The following is a 20,572-nucleotide window of genomic DNA, read 5'->3' as shown; positions in this document are numbered from 1 at the left end:
CTTGCCAACTGTGTGTGCTCAAAACCAGCTTAAATTTGTATCAACTCTTCTCACTCTCTGGATGGACTCAATAGGGCCACCGCTGAAGAGCAGAACAGACACAACAACAACACCTCTACCATCTTGTAGGCTATGTGCCAAGGATGGCTCAAGTATGTTACAATGCATAGGATTGAGCACCACAGTACTGAATGTTACCCAGTTACAAGATTTTGCTTTCACATATAAAGGAAGAAGTTTACTTTCAAATATACTGCCTTTATTGTCAATACAGTTTTGTGTGTATTTCACAGTTAAGTATTTTTTTTATTATTTATTTTTACTTACGTTTATTGTAGCTTATTCTTTCATTCCCTATACCCTTTCAAACTGAGACCATACACACATAGAGATATGCAGGTGGTGTAACAATATTTTCGAGCACTTCAGTACGATCTCATTTGTTCTATTTCTGGCAATTGATACTTCACATAATCACTAATCATTTCCTTTTTTAAACAGATCTTTAGAAAAACATTCTGTGCAAAAATACTACTTGTTTAGTATTAAAGGGGAAGAAACTGAAAAATAACACTTGCACACTTTCAAGCAAAGCTGTTCTGAAGCCAAAGATTGGCTTAACACAGCAATGCTTTGCTAAATATAATCTTTTTGGAGCTGATGTGTCCCTTCATGCCTCCAAACTCTTGACTGACTTTCCCTGGCACTTATAAGGGGACCTGCAGTTTGTAAACGGACACCCTCGTCTAACATTACCTTTCTTCAACAGAAGTTATTTAGACCAAAAATACTTTCTACCTATTGAACATATTATCTCAGTTGTTTAACTAAAAGAATTTCATATGATTTTGTATACAATGCATTATGTTTCAGGCTAAAATGTATAAAAATAAATCACTTTATTTTCTTTGTTACAGTCGATATGTACTAACTCTGTATGTATGTTAATGTTACTTTTCTTTTAGAAATATTTGAAATTATGAAATATCTGACATACTTAAAAATTCCTATTATTAATTGCACTATCTGATGCTAATTATTAAATTTATTTCTGGACTCATTTATATCATACTAATATTAATGGTGAATATTCATTTGTCAAGAAAATCTGTAAACTCTTAGGAATATTGTTAGTATTGGATTAGTAGTGGGCATGCCTGTGATGTGATAGGATGTTTTTTTTATGTTTGGCAATAACAATGTAATTTTTGATAATGAAGTGGAAATTTTAAAGATAGTGCGAGATAGAAAAATGTGAAAAAATAAAAATCAAGATAAAAACAGGCAATTTTTCAGTAGTTATTATGTCAATTGGAACCATGAAAATCTATAAAGTCAAAAATTTCAGCCTCAAGAATCAACCCCTAGACATGAAGAATTGAAGCCAACTATGAGAAAAGATGATAAGTAAAAAGTTTATTGTAAATCTTACTCCTTTCGCAGCTTATTAAAAGAGTTTATTTTGAAGAGAGAGAATCAACAAATGATGTGAGGGAGGGGTAAGATTACAAGTTTAATGTGGACTCCAAACCACAGTAAAATTTCATATTTTTCAATTTAACCAATCATCACAAAAGATGAAAGAAGCAATAATAAAGAAAAAAAATTGTAAGACTGGCTGGGCATCGACACCATAACTTCATATTTGTAGTCTGACTCTTACCCACTGAGCCACACGATGCCGAATATTACTAAGTTAACGAAGTAACAATACAGTTAGAATCAGAAATTTAAGAGGGGGAGGGATGAGCTGAGGTAGCAAGTGTGCTTTCAATTCTTCCTCCTACCATCCATTTCTTTTGCCATTCCTTCTGCTCAGTTTTCATTTCTTTATTTTTCCCCCCCATTTTTGTCAATGTATAGCTCAACTGACATGACTCTTACAAATCTTCTCTTCTCATATTTTTTACTCACTGCCAGTGCTCCTCAACACATGGCTTACAGTGTGGAGGACTGGCAGTGAGTTTACTTCTTGTGTTTATGAACTCTGTCAATTATATTTATTTTAATTTCCATTGCATCTTAAAATGTGTTTTTTTCTTTGCTCAAAGGTCTCACTTTCTTTCCTTGTCTTGTTCTATAAGATGTTAACACCATTTTCTGTCTCTATCCTTCCCTCTTTTCTTATGTGACATAGGATCCCTCTTTCCGAAAGTTTAAAACTGATTCATCATCATCATCATCCATAACTGTGGAGCTGCTTCCATCTCACAACTATTTTTATTTGACACAGTTTAGATTTTTTTTTTTTAACTCAGTACCTTACTGGTCAGATTTAATACCAACAGTAATAAGTTGCGGCAGTAATTTTTTTTTATATGCATTTAAGTAATGATGCAACAACATTTTTCAAGTTTTTCTACTGATAAAGTATTATACAGCATACTGTACCTGAATTTGTGAGCATTTTCTTTCATATAATCATCATAAGAGCTTATATCTGTACAGCGAATGAATTCCGTCCACTTTCCATAAAGGAAATGTATTTTCTTCTTGCTGAAATATGTGTTAAATAAGTATGAGACTCTTTGAAGAATCTATCACATAAGCTTAAATTTTTATAAAAATTTTGTAAAAATTCCTGGCTCATCATTAGATGAAGTGATTGAAAATAGTTGTTTAGGTAGTTCTTTCTTTAATGGAGGAATGTAAAGCATCCATAAATTTGACAAAAATGTGGGAAATATCATATTTTATTTTGTTACAGTTGGGCAGAAATGCATATGAGTGTAAACATGGTCTGTAAGTTAAGCATAAACTTATCATAAAACAAGGAAAAAATGTTCTGTAAAACACTGCAAAAAAAAAAAAAAGAAAAGAAAAAAAAAAAGATATGATGTTGCAAATACGTCACTAAAATATTCTCAACCGTATCTGCAGAACATGCTCAGTGAATCCCTAAACTTTACTGACAACATTCCACCTTAAATTCCTAACACCTAAAAGAATAGTTAAGTGCTAAATGTTGCTGCCCACGTGCTTCCAGCACATAACCTACAAATTACCAACAGGCAACAACATCTGAAAGACAGTTTACATTATGAAAAAGTTTATTTAAATAACCGCTACCAGTCACAAAATTTGTTACTACTGTGTTATTTATTGAGCAACATGTTTCGGGGAATACCCCATCTTCAGGCTCAAGGGCCTTACAAAAACATATTTTAACATTAAAGTCATATTAAAGCCTTTTATAAGGGCTGTTGGTGTCTTTGTTCTTCAGGCGTCGCAGTCTCGTTGTGCTGGGATGAGGCGTTTCCATTCCCGTGGTTCTCTTGGTGTCCTTGGTCACTGGTCACAAGATGTTGATATGAGCCCAACATTATAAGAAAAGCTTAAGTAAAAGTAATTGTACAGCTGCATTTAAACCAAGAACAAGGGGAATGATTGATTACCAAAGTCAGTGTCAATGAAACAAAAACAATGGAAATGATTAATGTGGTGGGAAACGGCTTCACTCCTAACCAAAAAAGTATTAAGATTACAATGGACACAGATTTACTTTATGTGGCACCTTCAGGGTGTGTTTCTTTGACATTAACTAAGTTGGTGTCTACAAATACCCCACAGTGGTGAAGGGTCTGCTCACTTCAGTTCATGTGCTTTTGCTAAAATGGTATCAGAACATTGAACTCCACTGGACCATTCCATTCTGTGTAAATCATGCAAACCTCCAGTTCTCAGAGCAACAAGAACAATGTTAACAGTAAACATCATCAATAGCAAGAGGAATACCATCAGCAGCTGTTATCACTGTTACAACAACAATATCAGCGGCAACTGGCACAGGAAAGCTGGCAGGGCCAGGGGTAACAGCTACCTACAAACGGAGCACTGTCACCCATATTCTGGCCCTTCATTGAGAATAAAGAGGAGTAACTGAAGAACAGTATAGCTATCAATGTCACCTGAATCTTCTTGCATATTCCAGTAGTTTGTCAAGTTCTGAGATATATGTATATTATGTAGTATGATCACTCTGTAAAAAAGACTCAAGTAGTGGTTGCACATTTAGAGATTTTACAATGTAGAAAGCAAAGCAGCCAGTATTATGATGTTTTAATGTTGGAGCCTGAAGATTTCAGCTGTTGTTGCCAATCCCATTGTGAAAATTCAGATTATAATTGTTCCTGGATGGCCCATTACAATGTGGTTAACTTTATCTCTACCAAGATGTTCATACTGAGATTCAGAAATTCCTTACTCTACAGACCTAATATAAATTCACAAATAAAAAATCTGTTCTCTATTAACCAAGAGACAGCAGGAGAAAAGTCATACAAAAGATATGGAAACACACAACTTTCGGAGCCTGTGACTCTTTCTTCTGGATGAACAATTTAAGGGAAAGGAAGAGGAATGAAGGAAAAGGACTGGCGATGTTTATAAAATGGGAGAGTGTTACCAAAAAGTCCCCCAGAATCCTGAGTCAGGGGAGACTTACTGACATGATAGGAAGGTAGGCAGTTCAGAAATCATTTAAAAAGAAAATTAAAGTCATAAAATTATAAAAGATACCACTGTGGCATAAAAAATATTGTGCAGGCAACTGCCATTGTTCAACATCAACATCTAAGTAATGGAGTGCTATTGACAGGGGACATCAAATTGATTCCATAGTTTTACATTTCCAGAAGGTTTTTGACACTGTTCCTGACAAGTGACTTCTAATTAAAGTGCATGCCTGTGGAGTGTCATCTCACTTGTGAGACTGGATTTGTGATTTTCTGTCACAAAGGTCACAGTTCATAATAACTGATGGAAAGTCGTCGAGTAAAATATAAATACTATCTGGTGTTTCTTAAGGAAGTGTTATATGTCCCCTGTTGTACATGATTTTCATAATGATTTAGGAAACATGTGAGCAGTCCTCTTAGATTGTTTGCAGATGAAGCTGTCATTTACCATCACACAATGCCATCAGATGATCAAAACAAATTGCAAAATTATTTAGGCAAGATATTTGTTTGATACAAAAAGTGACAGTTAACTGTAAATCTTGAAAAGTGTGAAGTCTTCCACCCGAGCACTAAAAAGATCTGCTAAATTTCAGTTTCATGATAAATTGCACAAATCAAAAGGCTGTAAAGTAAATTAAATACTGAGGTATTACAATTATGAATAACTTAAATTGGAACAATCACTTAAATAATGTTATGGGGAAAGCAAAGCAAAGACTGTGATTTATTGGCAGCACACTTAGAAAATGTAACAGGTCTTCTAAAGAGACTGCTTACATTACACTTGTCCTCCCTCTTCTGGAGTACTGCCATGCACTGTGTGATCCACATCAGATAGGATTGATACAAGACATTGAAAAAGTTCAAAAAAGGGCAGTTGATTTTGTATTATCATGAAGTAGGGGAGAGAGTGCCATGAATATGAAACATGAACTGAGATGGCAGTCACTAAAACAAAGGCATTTCTAGCTGTCGCAGGATGTTCTCATGAAATTTAAATCACCAACTTTCTCCTCAGTGTGAAAATATTTTACTGGTGCCTACCTACACAGGGAGGAAAGCATTGCACTTCTGCAACACTTCATGTTGTCAGTTGCTTAAAATTTAGCATTTGGGTCTCAAACTCTTCCACGCACTGATGTCTGCCTTTTCTCACTTGTCCAGATTGCTTTCACACAAATATGCAATATAACTGCTCTCATTGTTCCACAGCAATAATATAATGACGAAATTGAGATCAACTTCCTGTTGTCTGCCCTGGTCAGCTGCACCGGTTGCCAGATAGCCATCACTCTGTAGGTATGAAGCAAAAAGCTTTATGCTTATTGACAACTTGGAACTGGCCCTTCTGTAAAATATACTGCTCACACATATAATATGAGGCACCTTCTTGGAGGTTCTGTTTGATACATGTGCATTAATCTTACACATTTGCCAAAAATTGATAGGCATATAGGCTCTCCTTCTCTGCAAGAAGTGCGCACATACCTGTTGAATTATGGTAGATATGATATTCCATAAAAAGACATAGTGATCATGACAGAAACATGAAAATGTTTGCAGAATAGTGAACTTCACTGATGTCATCTCCTACCCTATACCGGAAAAAATTTTCTTGGACTATATACATTAGGTTCCTGCAGACTTTTTTTATTTTTTATTTTTTTTAATTTTAAATCAGTCCATCTCATACCATTGTCCTTTGTGATGATCTCAGAGCAACAACTATCCATCATGAAAACCAAGTAGTGCTCATGCAGTTTTTGGTGATCCAAAGCCCTGATGGTTATATGTAAACCATGACCTCTCTGACTACTTTTAACATCCAATTAGAAACTGATACTATTCTGTGTCATGGCCCAAAGAGATGATAACTGGGCCTTTGAGAGGCCAATATTTCACAAAGATTGATCTGCAGCACCCCTTAGATGATATCTCACATTAATTTAAGGTTAGCAACATTCCTCTCAGAAAGTAAAACTACCTTCTTCCGGTGGCTTACTGGTGCTCAAACAATTTTCAGTGCTACCTGGAATAACTCAATATAACTCACTAACCAACATTATGAAATCAAATGCCATCTGAAAAAGTTGATATGGCATTCCTGACATCATATATCATCGTTACCTAGGGACTGGTCCAGTATATGACATGCTTGAGGTGCTCTGCATTTAAATTGATGACAATTTACAAAACACAAGTGATGGTTTTAACATTACATTGCATCAGATCACTAAGGCAACTGCCAGCTCATTCAAAGCTTTCCTCAGTTACAAATTCTGTTCATATTTGATAGCCAAAGTATTTCCCAGACAGCATTTTTCCAGCATTGTGCACTTTATACTTCGTCCGCCATCTGCTGAACATTTTCATCGTATCATAATTTTGATCAAAGTTGTAGAGTGGAGAATTGTGATTCTGCACTCCCTCTGAACCCAGATCCTGGTCCTGTCTTTGCCCATGGAGACAATGGTATCCTGTAGCCAATGCAATCTGATGTCTCCGGTGGCAGTGGACTAAAGCAAGGATCAACAGCTGCAGTGTAGTAGATAACATTCCTGACAATGTCGTACAGCAATATTTAGGTTCTGAGGGTTGAATCAACACTTCCTACCATGGAAGCGCTCTCGAACTCACCTCCACATTCTAAATAGCCCAGTACAATTCCACTGATCTGTTGACACTGGCTGCCTACTCATCTCCCCCAATTATCAATCTTTCCATTCCAGAGTCCTTGGAAGAGATACTGGGCACAATATTTCCCTTTCCATTTCACTACCATCATAAGACAGGCCAATATTTCACCCACAGGTTAGTTAAATGGGGGAGGAATTTGTTGTCAGTGCCAAATAAACAGACTACAAGAGCTGCATCCTGATGTACCTTCACTCACAACACGCATGATTTCATAGAGAGTGCATCCATACAGTTCAGAGGCCTGCCTACAGATGCCACCTGGTACGGCACTCTGGTGAGCCCCCAAAGTAACAGTATTATTTAAATAATATTATGTGCTCCCTGCCGCCGGTGGATAAGCAGCTGCAGCAGCAAGTCGTATAACCCTAGCTTACTTGTTTCTTAGATAGTTTAATTAATTTCTTTGCATGTTTTTGGGTACTTGCATTGTTTAATTCATATATTTCGGGCGTATTATAGTATTTGACAGTTGTAGCATCGCGCTTTAGTGTTTACTTCGTAGATTCTTATTTAAATTGCATGTGAGTTTCGTATAGGAGGTGCAATTTCGAGTTTTAGTTACTGTAATCGTAAATTCAGCAGATTGTAGTGCAGTCGTTAGGCATTTGTACAGGTTAGTTAATACATTCTTTGCGTGTTTCGCTTGCGTTATCTGGGCACGGATTCGTGTTTCGGTAACTGTTGTTCAACATCGATTAGAATGGACAGGGATGCGATTTCTGTGTTCGGATGAGGGCTGACTTGGCATCCCTTCGCTCACAGCTGCAATCGGCGCTGACTTCGGTCGCGCAGCTTGAGACTGTTGCCAATGGGCACCACTGTGGGGAGCCGGACTCGGGTATCACGGGGATGTCAACCTCGTCCCGTCTGTCGCCAGATCGGTCTGCCGCTGTGGTTGCCCCGGTTGCTGCCCGCAGTGGGGCTGAGCCCTCGCCTGTGGTTGATTGGGAGGTCGTTCCAAGGCGTGGCAGGCAGTGAAAGGCGTCCCCGGAAGCTGATCAGAAAGCCTCCCCGGTGCGTCTAACAAACCGGTTTCAGGCACTGTCTCTGGCTGAGCCATGAAGAGCACAGGGTGCAGCCAGCTGCAGGTGGTGGCACATGTCGGCACTAATGACGTGTGTCGCTTTGGATCTGAGGAAATTCTCTCTGGATTCCAGCGGCTATCTGATTTGGTGAAGGCTGCCGGTCTTGCTTATGAGATGAAGGCAGAGCTCACCATCTGCAGCATCGTTGACAGAACCGACTGTGGACCTTTGGTGCAGAGCCGGGTGGAGGGTCTGAATCAGAGGCTCAGGCGGTTTTGCGACCGTACTGGCTGCAGATTCCTTGACTTGCGCCATAGGGTGGTGGGGTTTCGGGTTCCGCTGAATAGGTCAGGAGTTCACTACACTCAGCTGGCGGCTACACGGGTAGCGGAGGCTGTGTGGCGTGGACTGGGCGGTTTTTTAGGTTAGAAGGCCTCGGGAAAGTGCGGGATGGGCTGCAATGTCAAAGGGTGCTTGGCAATTACAGGACATGCTTGGATCAAGGAACAGTCAAAATTATAGTTGTAAATTGTTGTAGTTGCGCTGGAAAAGTCCCTGAGCTTCAAGCGCTAATAGAAAGCACAGAAGCTGATATCGTTATAGGTACAGAAAGCTGGCTAAAGCCTGAAATAAGTTCTGCAGAAATTTTTACGAAGTCTCAGACGGTGTTCAGGACAGATAGATTAGGCAGAATTGGTGGTGGAGTGTTTGTGTCTGTCAGTAGTGGTTTATCTTGTAGTGAAGTCGAAGTAGATACTCCGTGCGAATTGGTATGGGTGGAGGTTATACTTGACAGCCGAATTAAGTTAATAATTGGCTCCTTCTACCGACCCCCAGACTCCGATGATACAGTTGCGGAACAGTTCAGAGAAAGTTTGAGTCTCGTAACAAATAAATACCCCACTCATACGGTTATAGTTGGTGGGGACATCAACCTACCCTCGGTATGTTGGCAAAAATACTTGTTCAAAACCGGTGGTAGGCAGAAAACGTCTTCCGAGATTGTCCTAAATGCTTTCTCCGAAAATTATTTCGAGCAGTTAGTCCACGAACCCATGCGAATTGTAAATGGTTGCGAAAACACACTTGACCTCTTAGCCACAAACAATCCAGAGCTGATAGAGAGCATCATGACTGATACAGGGATTAGTGATCACAAGGTCATTGTAGCTAGGCTCAATACCATTTCTTCCAAATCCATCAGAAACAAACGCAAAATAATTTTATTTAAAAAAGCGGATCAAGTGCCACTGGAAGCCTTCCTAAAAGACAATTTCCATTCCTTCCGAACTGACTATGCAAATGTAGACGAGATGTGGCTCAAATTCAAAGATATAGTAGCAACAGCAATTGAGATATTCATACCTCATAAATTGGTAAAAGTTGGAACGGATCCCCCGTGGTACACAAAAAAGGTCCGAACGCTGTTTGCAGAGGCAACAGAAAAAGCATGCGAAGTTCAGAAGAACGTGAAATCCCGAAGATGGGGTAAAATTTACAGACGCGCGAAATTTGGCATGTACTTCGATGCGAGATGCCTTTAATAGGTTTCACAACGAAACATTGTCTCGAAATTTGGTAGAAAATCCGAAGAAATTCTGGTCGTATGTAAAGTACACAAGCGGCAAGACTCAGTCAATACCTTCGCTGCGCAGTGCCGATGGTACTGTTATCGACGACTGTGCCGCTAAAGCGGAGTTATTGAACGCAGTTTTCCGAAATTCCTTCACCAGGGAAGACGAATGGAATATTCCAGAATTTGAAACACGAACATCTGCTAGCATGAGTTTCTTAGAAGTAGATACCTTAGGGGTTGCGAAGCAACTCAAATCGCTTGATACGGGCAAGTCTTCAGGTCCAGATTGTATACCGATTAGGTTCCTTTCAGATTACGCTGATACTATAGCTCCCTACTTAGCACTCATATACAACCGCTCGCTCACCGATAGATCTGTACCTACAGATTGGAAAATTGCGCAGGTCGCACCAGTGTTCAAGAAGGGTAGTAGGAGTAATCCATTTAACTACAGACCTATATCATTGACGTCGGTTTGCAGTAGGGTTTTGGAGCATATACTGTATTCAAACATTATGAATCACCTCGAAGGGAATGATCTATTGACACGTAATCAGCATGGCTTCAGAAAACATCGCTCTTGTGCAACGCACCTAGCTATTTATTCGCACGAAGTAATGGCCGCTATCGACAGGGGATCTCAAGTTGATTCCGTATTTCTAGATTTCCGGAAAGCTTTTGACACCGTTCCTCACAAGCGACTTCTAATCAAGCTGCGGAGCTATGGGGTATCGTCTCAGTTGTGCGAAGGGATTCGTGATTTCCTGTCAGGAAGGTCGCAGTTCGTAGTAATAGACGGCAAATCATCGAGTAAAACTGAAGTGATATCAGGTGTTCCCCAGGGAAGCGTCCTGGGACCTCTACTGTTCCTGATCTATATAAATGACCTGGGTGACAATCTGAGCAGTTCCCTTAGACTGTTCGCAGATGATGCCGTAATTTACCGTCTAGTAAGGTCATCCGAAGACCAGTATCAGCAATTTAGAAAAGATTGCTGTATGGTGTGTCAGGTGGCAGTTGACGCTAAATAACGAAAAGTGTGAGATGATCCACATGAGTTCCAAAAGAAATCTGTTGGAATTCGATTACTCGATAAATAGTACAATTCTCAAGACTGTCAATTCAACTAAGTACCTGGGTGTTAAAATTACGAACAACTTCAGTTGGAAGGACCACATAGATAATATTGTCGGGAAGGTGAGCCAAAGGATGCGTTTCATTGGCAGGACACTTAGAAGATGCAACAAGTCCACTAAAGAGACAGCTTACACTACACTCGTTCGTCCTCTGTTAGAATATTGCTGCGCGGTGTGGGATCCTTACCAGGTGGGATTGACGGAGGACATCGAAAGGGTGCAAAAAAGGGCAGCTCGTTTTGTATTATCACATTATAGGGGAGGGAGTGTGGCAGATATGATACACGAGTTGGGATGGAAGTCATTACAGCATAGACGTTTTCGTCACGGCGAGACCTTTTTACGAAATTTCAGTCACCAACTTTCTCTTCCGAATGCAAAAATATTTTGTTGAGCCCAACCTACATATGTAGGAATGATCATCAAAATAAAATAAGAGAAATCAGAGCTCGAACAGAAAGGTTTAGGTGTTCGTTTTTCCTGCTCGCTGTTCGGGAGTGGAATAGTAGAGAGATAGTATGATTGTGGTTCGATGAACCCTCTGCCAAGCACTTAAATGTGAATTGCAGAGTAGTCATGTAGATGTAGATGTAGAAAAGGAAAGTTGTTACTCACCATATAGCAGAGATGCTGGGTCGAAGACTGTCACAAATAAAGCTTTCAGCCATTAACGCCTTCGTCAACAATAGACGTAGACACACATGAACACACACACACCCACAAAAGCAGCTCACCCACACCACTGCAGTCTCAGGCAACTGAAACCACTCTGCGAGCAGAAGTACCAGTGCATGATGGGAATGGTAATTGGGTGGGGGAAAGGAGGAGGCTGCGGTGGGGATGGGCAGTATGGTGGGGGTGGCACACAGTGAAGTTCTGCAGGTTAAGGTTAGACAGAGGCCAGTGGGAAGGGTGAGAAGTAGCAGGAAAGGAGAGAAGTAAAAAGACTGAGTGTGATGGTGGAATAACGGCTGTGTCGTGCTGGAATGGGAACAGGGAAGGGGCTGAATGGGTGAGGACAGTGACTAACAAAGGTTGAGGCCAGGAGGGTTACAGGAAAATAGAATATACTGCAAGGAAAGTTCCCACCTGCACAATTCAGAAAATCTGGTGTTCGTGGGAAGGTTCTATATGGCACAGGCTGTGAAACAGTCATTGAAATGAAGAATGTCATGTTTGGCAGCATGCTCAGCAACAGAGTGGTCTACCAGGTGTTTCTTGGCCACAGTTTGTCGGTGGCCATTCATGCGGATAGACAGATAGCTGGTTGTCATTCCTACATAGAATGCAGCGCAGTGGTTGAGCTTAGCTTGTAGATCAAATGACTGGTTTCACAGATAGTCTTGCCTTTGATAGGATAGGTGATGTTCATGACTGGACTGGAGTATGTGGTGTTGGGAGGATGTATGGGACAAGTCTTTCATCTAGGTCTATTACAGGGGTATAAGCTATGAAGTAAGGGATTGGGAGCAGGGGTTGTGTAAGGACGAACAAGTATATTGTGTAGGTTCGGTGGACGGCAGAATACCACTGTGGGAAGGGTGGGAAGGACAGTGGGCAGGACATTTCCCATTTCAGGGCACAACAAAAGATAGTCAAAACCCTGGCAGAGGATGTAATTCAGTTGCTCCAGTCCTCGGGGGTACTGAGTTATGAGGGGAATGGTCCTCTGTGGCCAGCCAGTGGGACTTTGGGAGGTGGTGGGAGACAAATGTCCTGTCCATTATCCTCCCCAACCCTCCCACAGTGGTATTCCACTGTCCACCAAACGTACAAAATATACTCGTCCATCCTTATGCAACCCCTGCTCCCAACCTCTTACCTCATGTCTCATACCCCTGTACTAAACCTACATGCAAGACCTGTCCCATTAATTCTCCAAATCACCACCTACTGCAGTCCAGTCACAAACATCACCTATCCCAACAAAGGCAGAGCTACCTGTGAAACCAGTCATGTGAACTACAAGATAAACTGCAACCAATGTGCTGCATTCTATGTGGGCAAGTCAACCAAAAAGCTGTCTGTCCACATGAATGGCCACCGACAAACTGTGGCCAAGAAACACCTGGTGGAGCACCCTGTTGCTGAACACTCTGCCAAACATGACACTCCTCATTTCAATGACTGCTTCATGGCCTATTCCATATATATCCTTCCCACGAACACCGATTTTCTGAACTGTGCCGTTGGGAACTTTTCCTGCAATACATCCTACATACCTGTAAGCCTCCTGGCCTCAATCTTTGTTATTCACAGGCCTTACCCACCAGCCCCTTCCCTGTTCCCATTCCAGCATTCCACCATCACACTGAGTCTTTTTACTTCTCTCCTTTTTGCTACTTCCTCCCCTCCCCACTTTTCCCCTGCCAACCGTCTAACCTGCAGCATGTCGCTGCCTACCATCCCCACCATACTATCCCTCCACCTCCCCGCCACAGCCTCCTCCTTAACCACACCCAGTCACCACTCCCACCACACACTGGTGCTGCTCTCAGTGTGGTTTCAGTTGCCTGAGACTGCAGTTGTGTGTGCTAGTTGTGTGTGTGTGTGTGTGTGTGTGTGTGTGTGTGTGTGTGTGTGTGTCTACGTTTATTGTTGATGAAGGCCTTAATGGCTGAAAGCTTTATTTGTGGCAGTCGTTTTGTTGTGCCTATCTACGGCTCAGTGCTATTTGGTGAGTAGCAAATTTCCTATTAATAATACTGTTACATTCCATCCTGGATTTTCCACTGTTTGATTATTACTTAAATGATCACAAAGAAGTGCTCTGCCTATTCTTCATGCTGTATTAAAGCTGTCAAGTCAATGTGTTCAGTGAAATGCACAACATGTATCTTACCTGTTGCTTTATAAAGTACTATGTTCTGTACATTGTGTTTGTTCTTGCTATAACAAACTGGGCAACGAGTAAGGGTTATATTTTCTCTGCATGTTTGAGTCAGTGCTAAGTCACTCAACAAACATAGTGATGGAAGAAATAATCCAACATCTCATTGCCCTGCAGCAAGTTTTCACAGAACAACAGCCATCAATAAAGTGTTATCTATGTGTTTGTGGCAGGTTACTCTACCGTCAGTGCAACCATCACCTTTCCAGCATATAGTGAATCAGCTCAAAATTGTAACTCATATAAGATGCAGTTACACCAACATTTCCAGGATTTTCGCAGGGGTGATGCAAATTCTTATGGGGCTTTCTTTCTTTCCTGGCTTCTGCCACTCATGTACAGTAATTGTGGCATGTGTAGAATTTTACCATTGTTAGAAACACCGAAATCAATCTTACAAAGTTTGGGCTGCAGAATTACATTGGTTGAGCCACCATTGTAAATTCGTCACTAGTACCCATCACAAATACTATGCTCATGACATGGTGCCTGATGTTGTTGTTTTTCAGGGCCTGGACAGGAAAGTCTGTGAAAGAGCACTTTAATGTGAGAATCCAATACTTACAGATGTGCTCAAGATAGTACAGTCCTATGAGGTGTCAGGGTCACAGGCAATCAGATTGCTGCATGGGGAGAGGTATCAGAAGTTGCTCAGTCAACCCTGTTCAGCACACTGCAAGTGTTCAGGGTGACAGGGAAGCTGTTGTAGCAGTAGAACCTTCAACTGAGCATTGCATGAGGCACCATTGGTTATGGCCACAGCAGCAACAGGCCATATCAAAAGTACAGTGTGTGCTCCCCCATGTGTCTTGCACATACTGCTTGAACCAACGTGAACGTGCTGCATGCCCTAAGCATTGGGTGGTTTGAAACAAGAGTCAAAAGAAAGGCCACACTACATCAGTATGGGTAACTCCTCTTCAAACATGGCAGAGGCAGTAGTACCTATGGACATACAGTGGTTGTATAGAAAGTAATGAGACTGATTTTTTGCTGACACAACTGTACTTCACAGTGTACACTCACCTGGGGGTGGGGGGGATTGGTGGTGTAGGGTGTCAGGCCGAAAACATATGGCATGCCAGTCGTCTGCAGGCTCTATATCGGCAGCATTGTACGCTGAGTCGACATGTCACAAAGTCGTTGATCATGGCACACCATGAAGAAACATTATGCCATCAATTTTTGTGTGAAACTAGAAAAATCAGGTATGGAAACATTGGATATGTGTCAGCAAGCCAACGGCGATTATTGCCTGTCAAAAGCTCAAGTTTTCAGATGGATGAAGAGCTTTAAAGAGGACTGGGACAGCGTTGAGGACGAGGACCACTCTGGACATCCATCAAACAGCAAAACTGACATAAACATCAACCACGTTCACGTTTTATTGAACGCTGATCATTAGATGAGTATCAGAATGATAGCAGACGACCTCAGACTTGATAAAATGACAGTGCACATCACCACTAAAGAATTGTTGATGAGGAAGATCTGTGTCAAGGTGTTCCTGATGACTTTGTCAGACATTCAAAAGCAAGCATGTGTGGATGCCTGCCAAGAGAATCTCCAGAGCCCTGAAGCTGATCCAGAATTTTTAGATAACATTATCACCTAGATGTTTCAGCATGACCCGGAGACAAAGCGTATGAGTGTCGAATGGCACACCGCAGCACCACCACATCCAAAGTAGTCTTGCATGACCAAATCATAGGTTAAAGCCATGCTGATTGTGTTTTTCGATGTCAGAGGTGTGGTTCATCATGAGTTTGTGCCCCAAGGCTATACTGTCAACTGTGCTTTTTATTGTGAAGTGCTCAAGAGACTGAAAGCAAGGGTCCATCGCGTGAGCCAGCCATCACTGATGATTGGAAGCTGCATCATGACAATGTGCCAAGTCACATCAGCTTCATGGTGACCAGCTACCTGGCCAAGAAAGGGATTCCAATGATTCCCTAGCCCCTCTACAGTCCTGATGTGGCCCCGCGAGACATTTTTTGTTCCCCAAACTAAAAACTTCCCTGAAAGGACACCATTATGGGACCCTAGAGGAGGCCCAAACTACCACGATGAGGGCTTTGAAGGCCATCCCAGACTCAGTATTCGCGGCAGCTTTTGAAGCATGGAAATCTCACATGCACAAGTTGTTGACTCTCAAGGGTCATTCATTGAAGAGTATTATGTGGTTGTGGTGATTGTTGTTGTTGTTGTTGTGGTCTTCAGTCCTGAGACTGGTTTGATGGAGCTCTCCACGCTACTCTATCCTGTGCAAGCTTCTTCATCTCCCAGTACCTACTGCAACCTACATCCTTCTGAATCTGCTAAGAGTATTCATCTCTTGGTCTACCTCTATGATTTATACCCTCCACGCTGCCCTCCAGTACTTAATTGGTGATCCCTTGATGCCTCAGAACATGTCCTACCAACCGATCCCTTCTTCTAGTCAAGTTGTGCCACAAACTCCTCTTCTCCCCAATCCTATTCAGTACCTCCTCATTAGTTATGTGATCTACCCATCTAATCTTCAGCATTCTTCTGTAGCACCACATTTTGAAACCTTCTATTCTCTTCTTATCCAAACTAGTTTTCGTCCATGTTTCACTTCCATACATGGCTACACTCCATACATATACTTTCAGAAACGACTTCCTGACACTTAAATCTATACCCGATGTTAACAAATTTCTCTTCTTCAGAAACACTTTCCTTGCCATTGCCAGTCTACATTTTATATCCTCTCTACTTCGACCATCATCAGTTATTTTGCTCCCCAAATAGCAAAACTCCTTTACTGCTTCAAGTGTCTCATTTCATAATCTAATTCCCTCAGCATCACCCGACTTAATTTGACTACATTCCATTATCCTCGTTTTGCTTTTGTTGATGTTCATCTTATATCCTCCTTTTAAGACACTGTCCATTCCATTCAACTGCACTTCCAAATCCTTTGCTGTCTCTGAGAGAATTACAATGTCATTGGCGAACCTCAAAGTTTTTATTTCTTCTCCATGGGTTTTAATACCTACTCCGAATTTTTCTTTTGTTTCCTTTACTGCTTGCTCAATATAGAGATTGAATAACATCGGGGAGAGGCTACAACCCTGTCTCACTCCCTTCCCAACCACTGCTTCCCTTTCATACCCCTCGATTCTTATAACTGCCATCTGGTTTCTGTACAAATTATAAATAGCCTTTCGCTCCCTGTATTTTACCCCTGCCACTTTCAGAATTTGAAAGAGAGTATTCCAGTCAACACTGTCAAAAGCTTTCTCTAAGTCTACAAATGCTAGAAATGTGGGTTTGCCTTTTATTAATCTAGCTTCTAAAATAAGTCGTAGGGGTAGTACTGCCTCACGTGTCCCCATATTTCTACGGAATCCAAACTGATCTTCCCCAAGGTCGGCTTCAACTAGTTTCTCCATTCATCTGTAAAGAATTCACATTAGTATTTGGCAGCTATGACTTATTAAACTGATAGTTCGGTAATTTTCACATCTGTCAACATCAGCTTTCTTTGGTATTGGAATTATTATACAGGGTGATTCAAAAAGAATACTACAACTTTAAAAATATGTATTTAATGAAAGAAACATAATATAACCTTCTGTTATACATAATTACAAAGAGTATTTAAAAAGGTTTTTTTTCACTCAAAAACAAGTTCAGAGATGTTCAATATGGCCCCCTCCAGACAACCTGATACTCCAACTCGTTCCACACTCTCTGTAGCATATCAGGCGTAACAGTTTGGATAGCTGCTGTTATTTCTCGTTTCAAATCATCAATGGTGGCTGTGAGAGGTGGCCGAAACACCATATCCTTAACATACCCCCATAAGAAAAAATCGCAGGGGGTAAGATCAGGGCTTCTTGGAGGCCAATGATGAAGTGCTCTGTCACGGGCTGCCTGGCGGCCGACCCATCGCCTCGGGTAGTTGACGTTCAGGTAGTTACGGACAGATAAGTGCCAACGTGGTGGCGCTTCATCCTGCTGAAATAAGAATTGTTGTGCTTCTTGTTCGAGCTGAGGGAACAGCCAATTCTCTAACATCTCCAGATACTGTAGTCCAGTTACAGTAGCACCTTCGAAGAAAAAGGGACCAAAAACTTTATTGGCTGAAATGGCACAGAAAACGTTCACCTTAGGCAAGTCACATTCATACTGAGTTGTTTCCCGCGGATTCTCAGTGCCCCATATACAGACATCGCGACGGTTGACTTTCCCGTTAGTGTGGAAAGTTACTTCATCACTAAACACAATCTTTGAAATGAAAGAATCATCTGTTTCCATTTGAGCAAGGATAAAATCACAGAAATCGATTCTTTTAATCTTATCAGCTGCAGACAGTGCTTGAACCAATTTCAGACGATAAGGTTTCATAACTAACCTTTTTCGTAGGACTCTCCATACAGTTGATTGTGGAATTTGCAGCTCTCTGCTAGCTCTGCGAGTCGATTTTCCTGGGTTGCGAACAAATGCTTGCTGGATGCGTGCTACATTTTCATCACTCATTCTCGGCCGTCCAGAGCTTTTCCCTTTGCACAAATACCCATTCTCTATAAACTGTTTATACCAACGTTTAATACACCACCTATCAGGAGGTTTAACACCATACTTCGTTCGAAATGCACGCTGAACAACTGTCGTCGATTCACTTCTGCCATACTCAATACCACAAAAAGCTTTCTGTTGAGCGGTCACCATCTTAGCATCAACTGACGCTGACGCCTAGTCAACAGCGCCTCAAGCGAACAAATGTACAACTAAATGAAACTTTATAGCTCCCTTAATTCGCTAACAGATAGTGCTTAGCTCTGCCTTTTGTCGTTGCAGAGTTTTAAATTCCTAAAGTTGTGGTATTCTTTTTGAATCACCCTGTATTCTTCTTGAGGTCTTAGGGTATTTCGCCTGTCTCATACATCTTGCTCACCAGATGGTAGACTTTTGTCAGGACTGGCTCTCCCAAGGCTGTCAGTAGTTCTAATGGAATGTTGTCTACTCCCGGTGCCTTGTTTCGACTCAGGTCTTTCACTGCTCTGTCAAACTATTCACGCAGTATCATATCTCCCATTTCATCTTCATCTACATCCTCTTCCATTTTCATAATATTGCCCTCAAGTACATCGCCCTTGTATAGACCCTCTATATACTCTTTCCACCTTTCTGTTTTCCCTTCTTTGCTTAGAACTGGGTTTCCATCTTGGCTCTTGATATTCATACAAGTCGTTCTCTTTTCTCCAAAGGTCTCTTTAATTTTCATGTAGGCAGTATCTATCTTACCTTTAGTGAGATACGCATCTATATCCTTACATTTGTCCTCTAGCCATGCCTGCTTAGCCATTTTGCACTTCCTGTCGATCTCATTTTTGAGACGTTTGCATTCCTTTTTACAGCATTTTTATATTTTCTCCTTTCGTCAATTAAATTCAATATTTCTTCTGTCACCCAAGGATTTCTATTAGCCCTCGTCTTTTTACCTACTTGATCCTTTGCTGCCTTCACTACTTCATCCCTCAAAGCTACCCAATCTTCTTCTACTGTATTTCTTTCCCCCATTCCTGTCAATTGTTCCCCTGTGCTCTCCCTGAAACTCTGTACAGCCTCTGGTTCTTTCAGTTTATCCAGGTCCCAGCTCCTTAAATTCCCACCTTTTTGCAGTTTCTACAGTTTTAATCTACAGTTCATAACCAATAGATTGTGGTCAGAGCCCACATCTGCCCCCTGGAAATGTCCTACAATTTAAAACCTGGTCTTACCATTATATAATCTATCTGATACCTTTTAGTATCTCCAGGGTTCTTCCATGTATACAACCTTCTTTGATGAGTCTTGAACCAAGTGTTAGCTATGATTAAGTTATGCTCTGTGCAAAATTCTACCAGGCGGCTTCCTCTTTCATTTCATACCCCCAATCCATATTCACCTACTTCGTTTCCTTCTCTCCGTTTTCCTACTACCGAATTCCAGACACCCATGACTAATAAATTTTCGTCTCCCTTCACTATCTGAATAATTTCTTTTATTTCATCATACATTTCTTCAATTTCTTCGTCATCTGCAGAGCTAGTTGGCATATAGACTTGTACTACTGTCATAGGCTTGGGCTTCATGTCTATCTTGGCCACAACAATGCATTCGCTGTGCAGTTCATAGTAGCTTACTCGCATTCCTATTGTTTTATTCATTATTAAACCTACTCCTGCAATTCCCCTATTTGATTTTGTATTTATGACCCTGTATTCACCTGACCAAAAGTCTTGTTCCTCCTGCCACCAAACTTCACTAATTCCCACCATATCCAACTTTAACCTATCCATTTCCCTTTTTAAATTTTCTAACCTACCTGCCCGATTAAGGGATCTGACATTCCACACTCCGATCTGTAGAACACCAGTTTTCTTTCTCCTGATAACAACGTCCTCCTGAGTAGTCCCCACCCGGATATCCGAATGGGGGACTATTTTACCTCCGGAATATTTTACCCAAGTGGACGCCATCATCATTCAACCATACAGTAAAGCTGCATGCCCTCGGGAAAAATTACGGCCGTAGTTTCCCCTTGCTTTCAGCCATTCACAGTACCAGAATAACAAAGCCATTTTGGTTAGTGTTACAGGGCCAGATCAGTCAATCATCCAGACTGTTGCCCCTGCAACTACTAAAAAGGCTGCTGCCCCTCTTCAGGAATCACGCGTTTGTCTGGCCTCTCAACAGATACCCCTCCGTTGTGTTTGCACCTAGGGTATGGCTATCGGTATCGCTGAGGCATGCAAGCCTCCTCACCAACGGCA

At 41.3% G+C, this 20,572-nt stretch overlaps 1 protein-coding gene across 7 annotated transcripts in view; it reads right to left on the bottom strand.

The window, feature by feature from the left end:
* Positions 1-20,572, bottom strand: part of LOC126344938 (oxysterol-binding protein-related protein 1-like) — a 413,895-nt gene that overhangs the window by 80,401 nt on the left and 312,922 nt on the right. For all 7 annotated transcript variants that reach the window (XM_050002065.1, XM_050002064.1, XM_050002066.1 and 4 more), the window contains one exon: positions 2,392-2,496. In XM_050002065.1, coding sequence (XP_049858022.1) covers positions 2,392-2,496 — 105 coding nt within the window. The remainder of the gene's footprint in view (positions 1-2,391; positions 2,497-20,572) is intronic.

This window comes from Schistocerca gregaria, chromosome 1, assembly GCF_023897955.1.
Source record: "Schistocerca gregaria isolate iqSchGreg1 chromosome 1, iqSchGreg1.2, whole genome shotgun sequence".
NCBI lineage: Eukaryota > Metazoa > Arthropoda > Insecta > Orthoptera > Acrididae > Schistocerca > Schistocerca gregaria.
The sequence above is the reverse complement of the archived record's forward strand: the minus strand, read 5'-3'. Positions and strand labels throughout refer to the sequence as shown.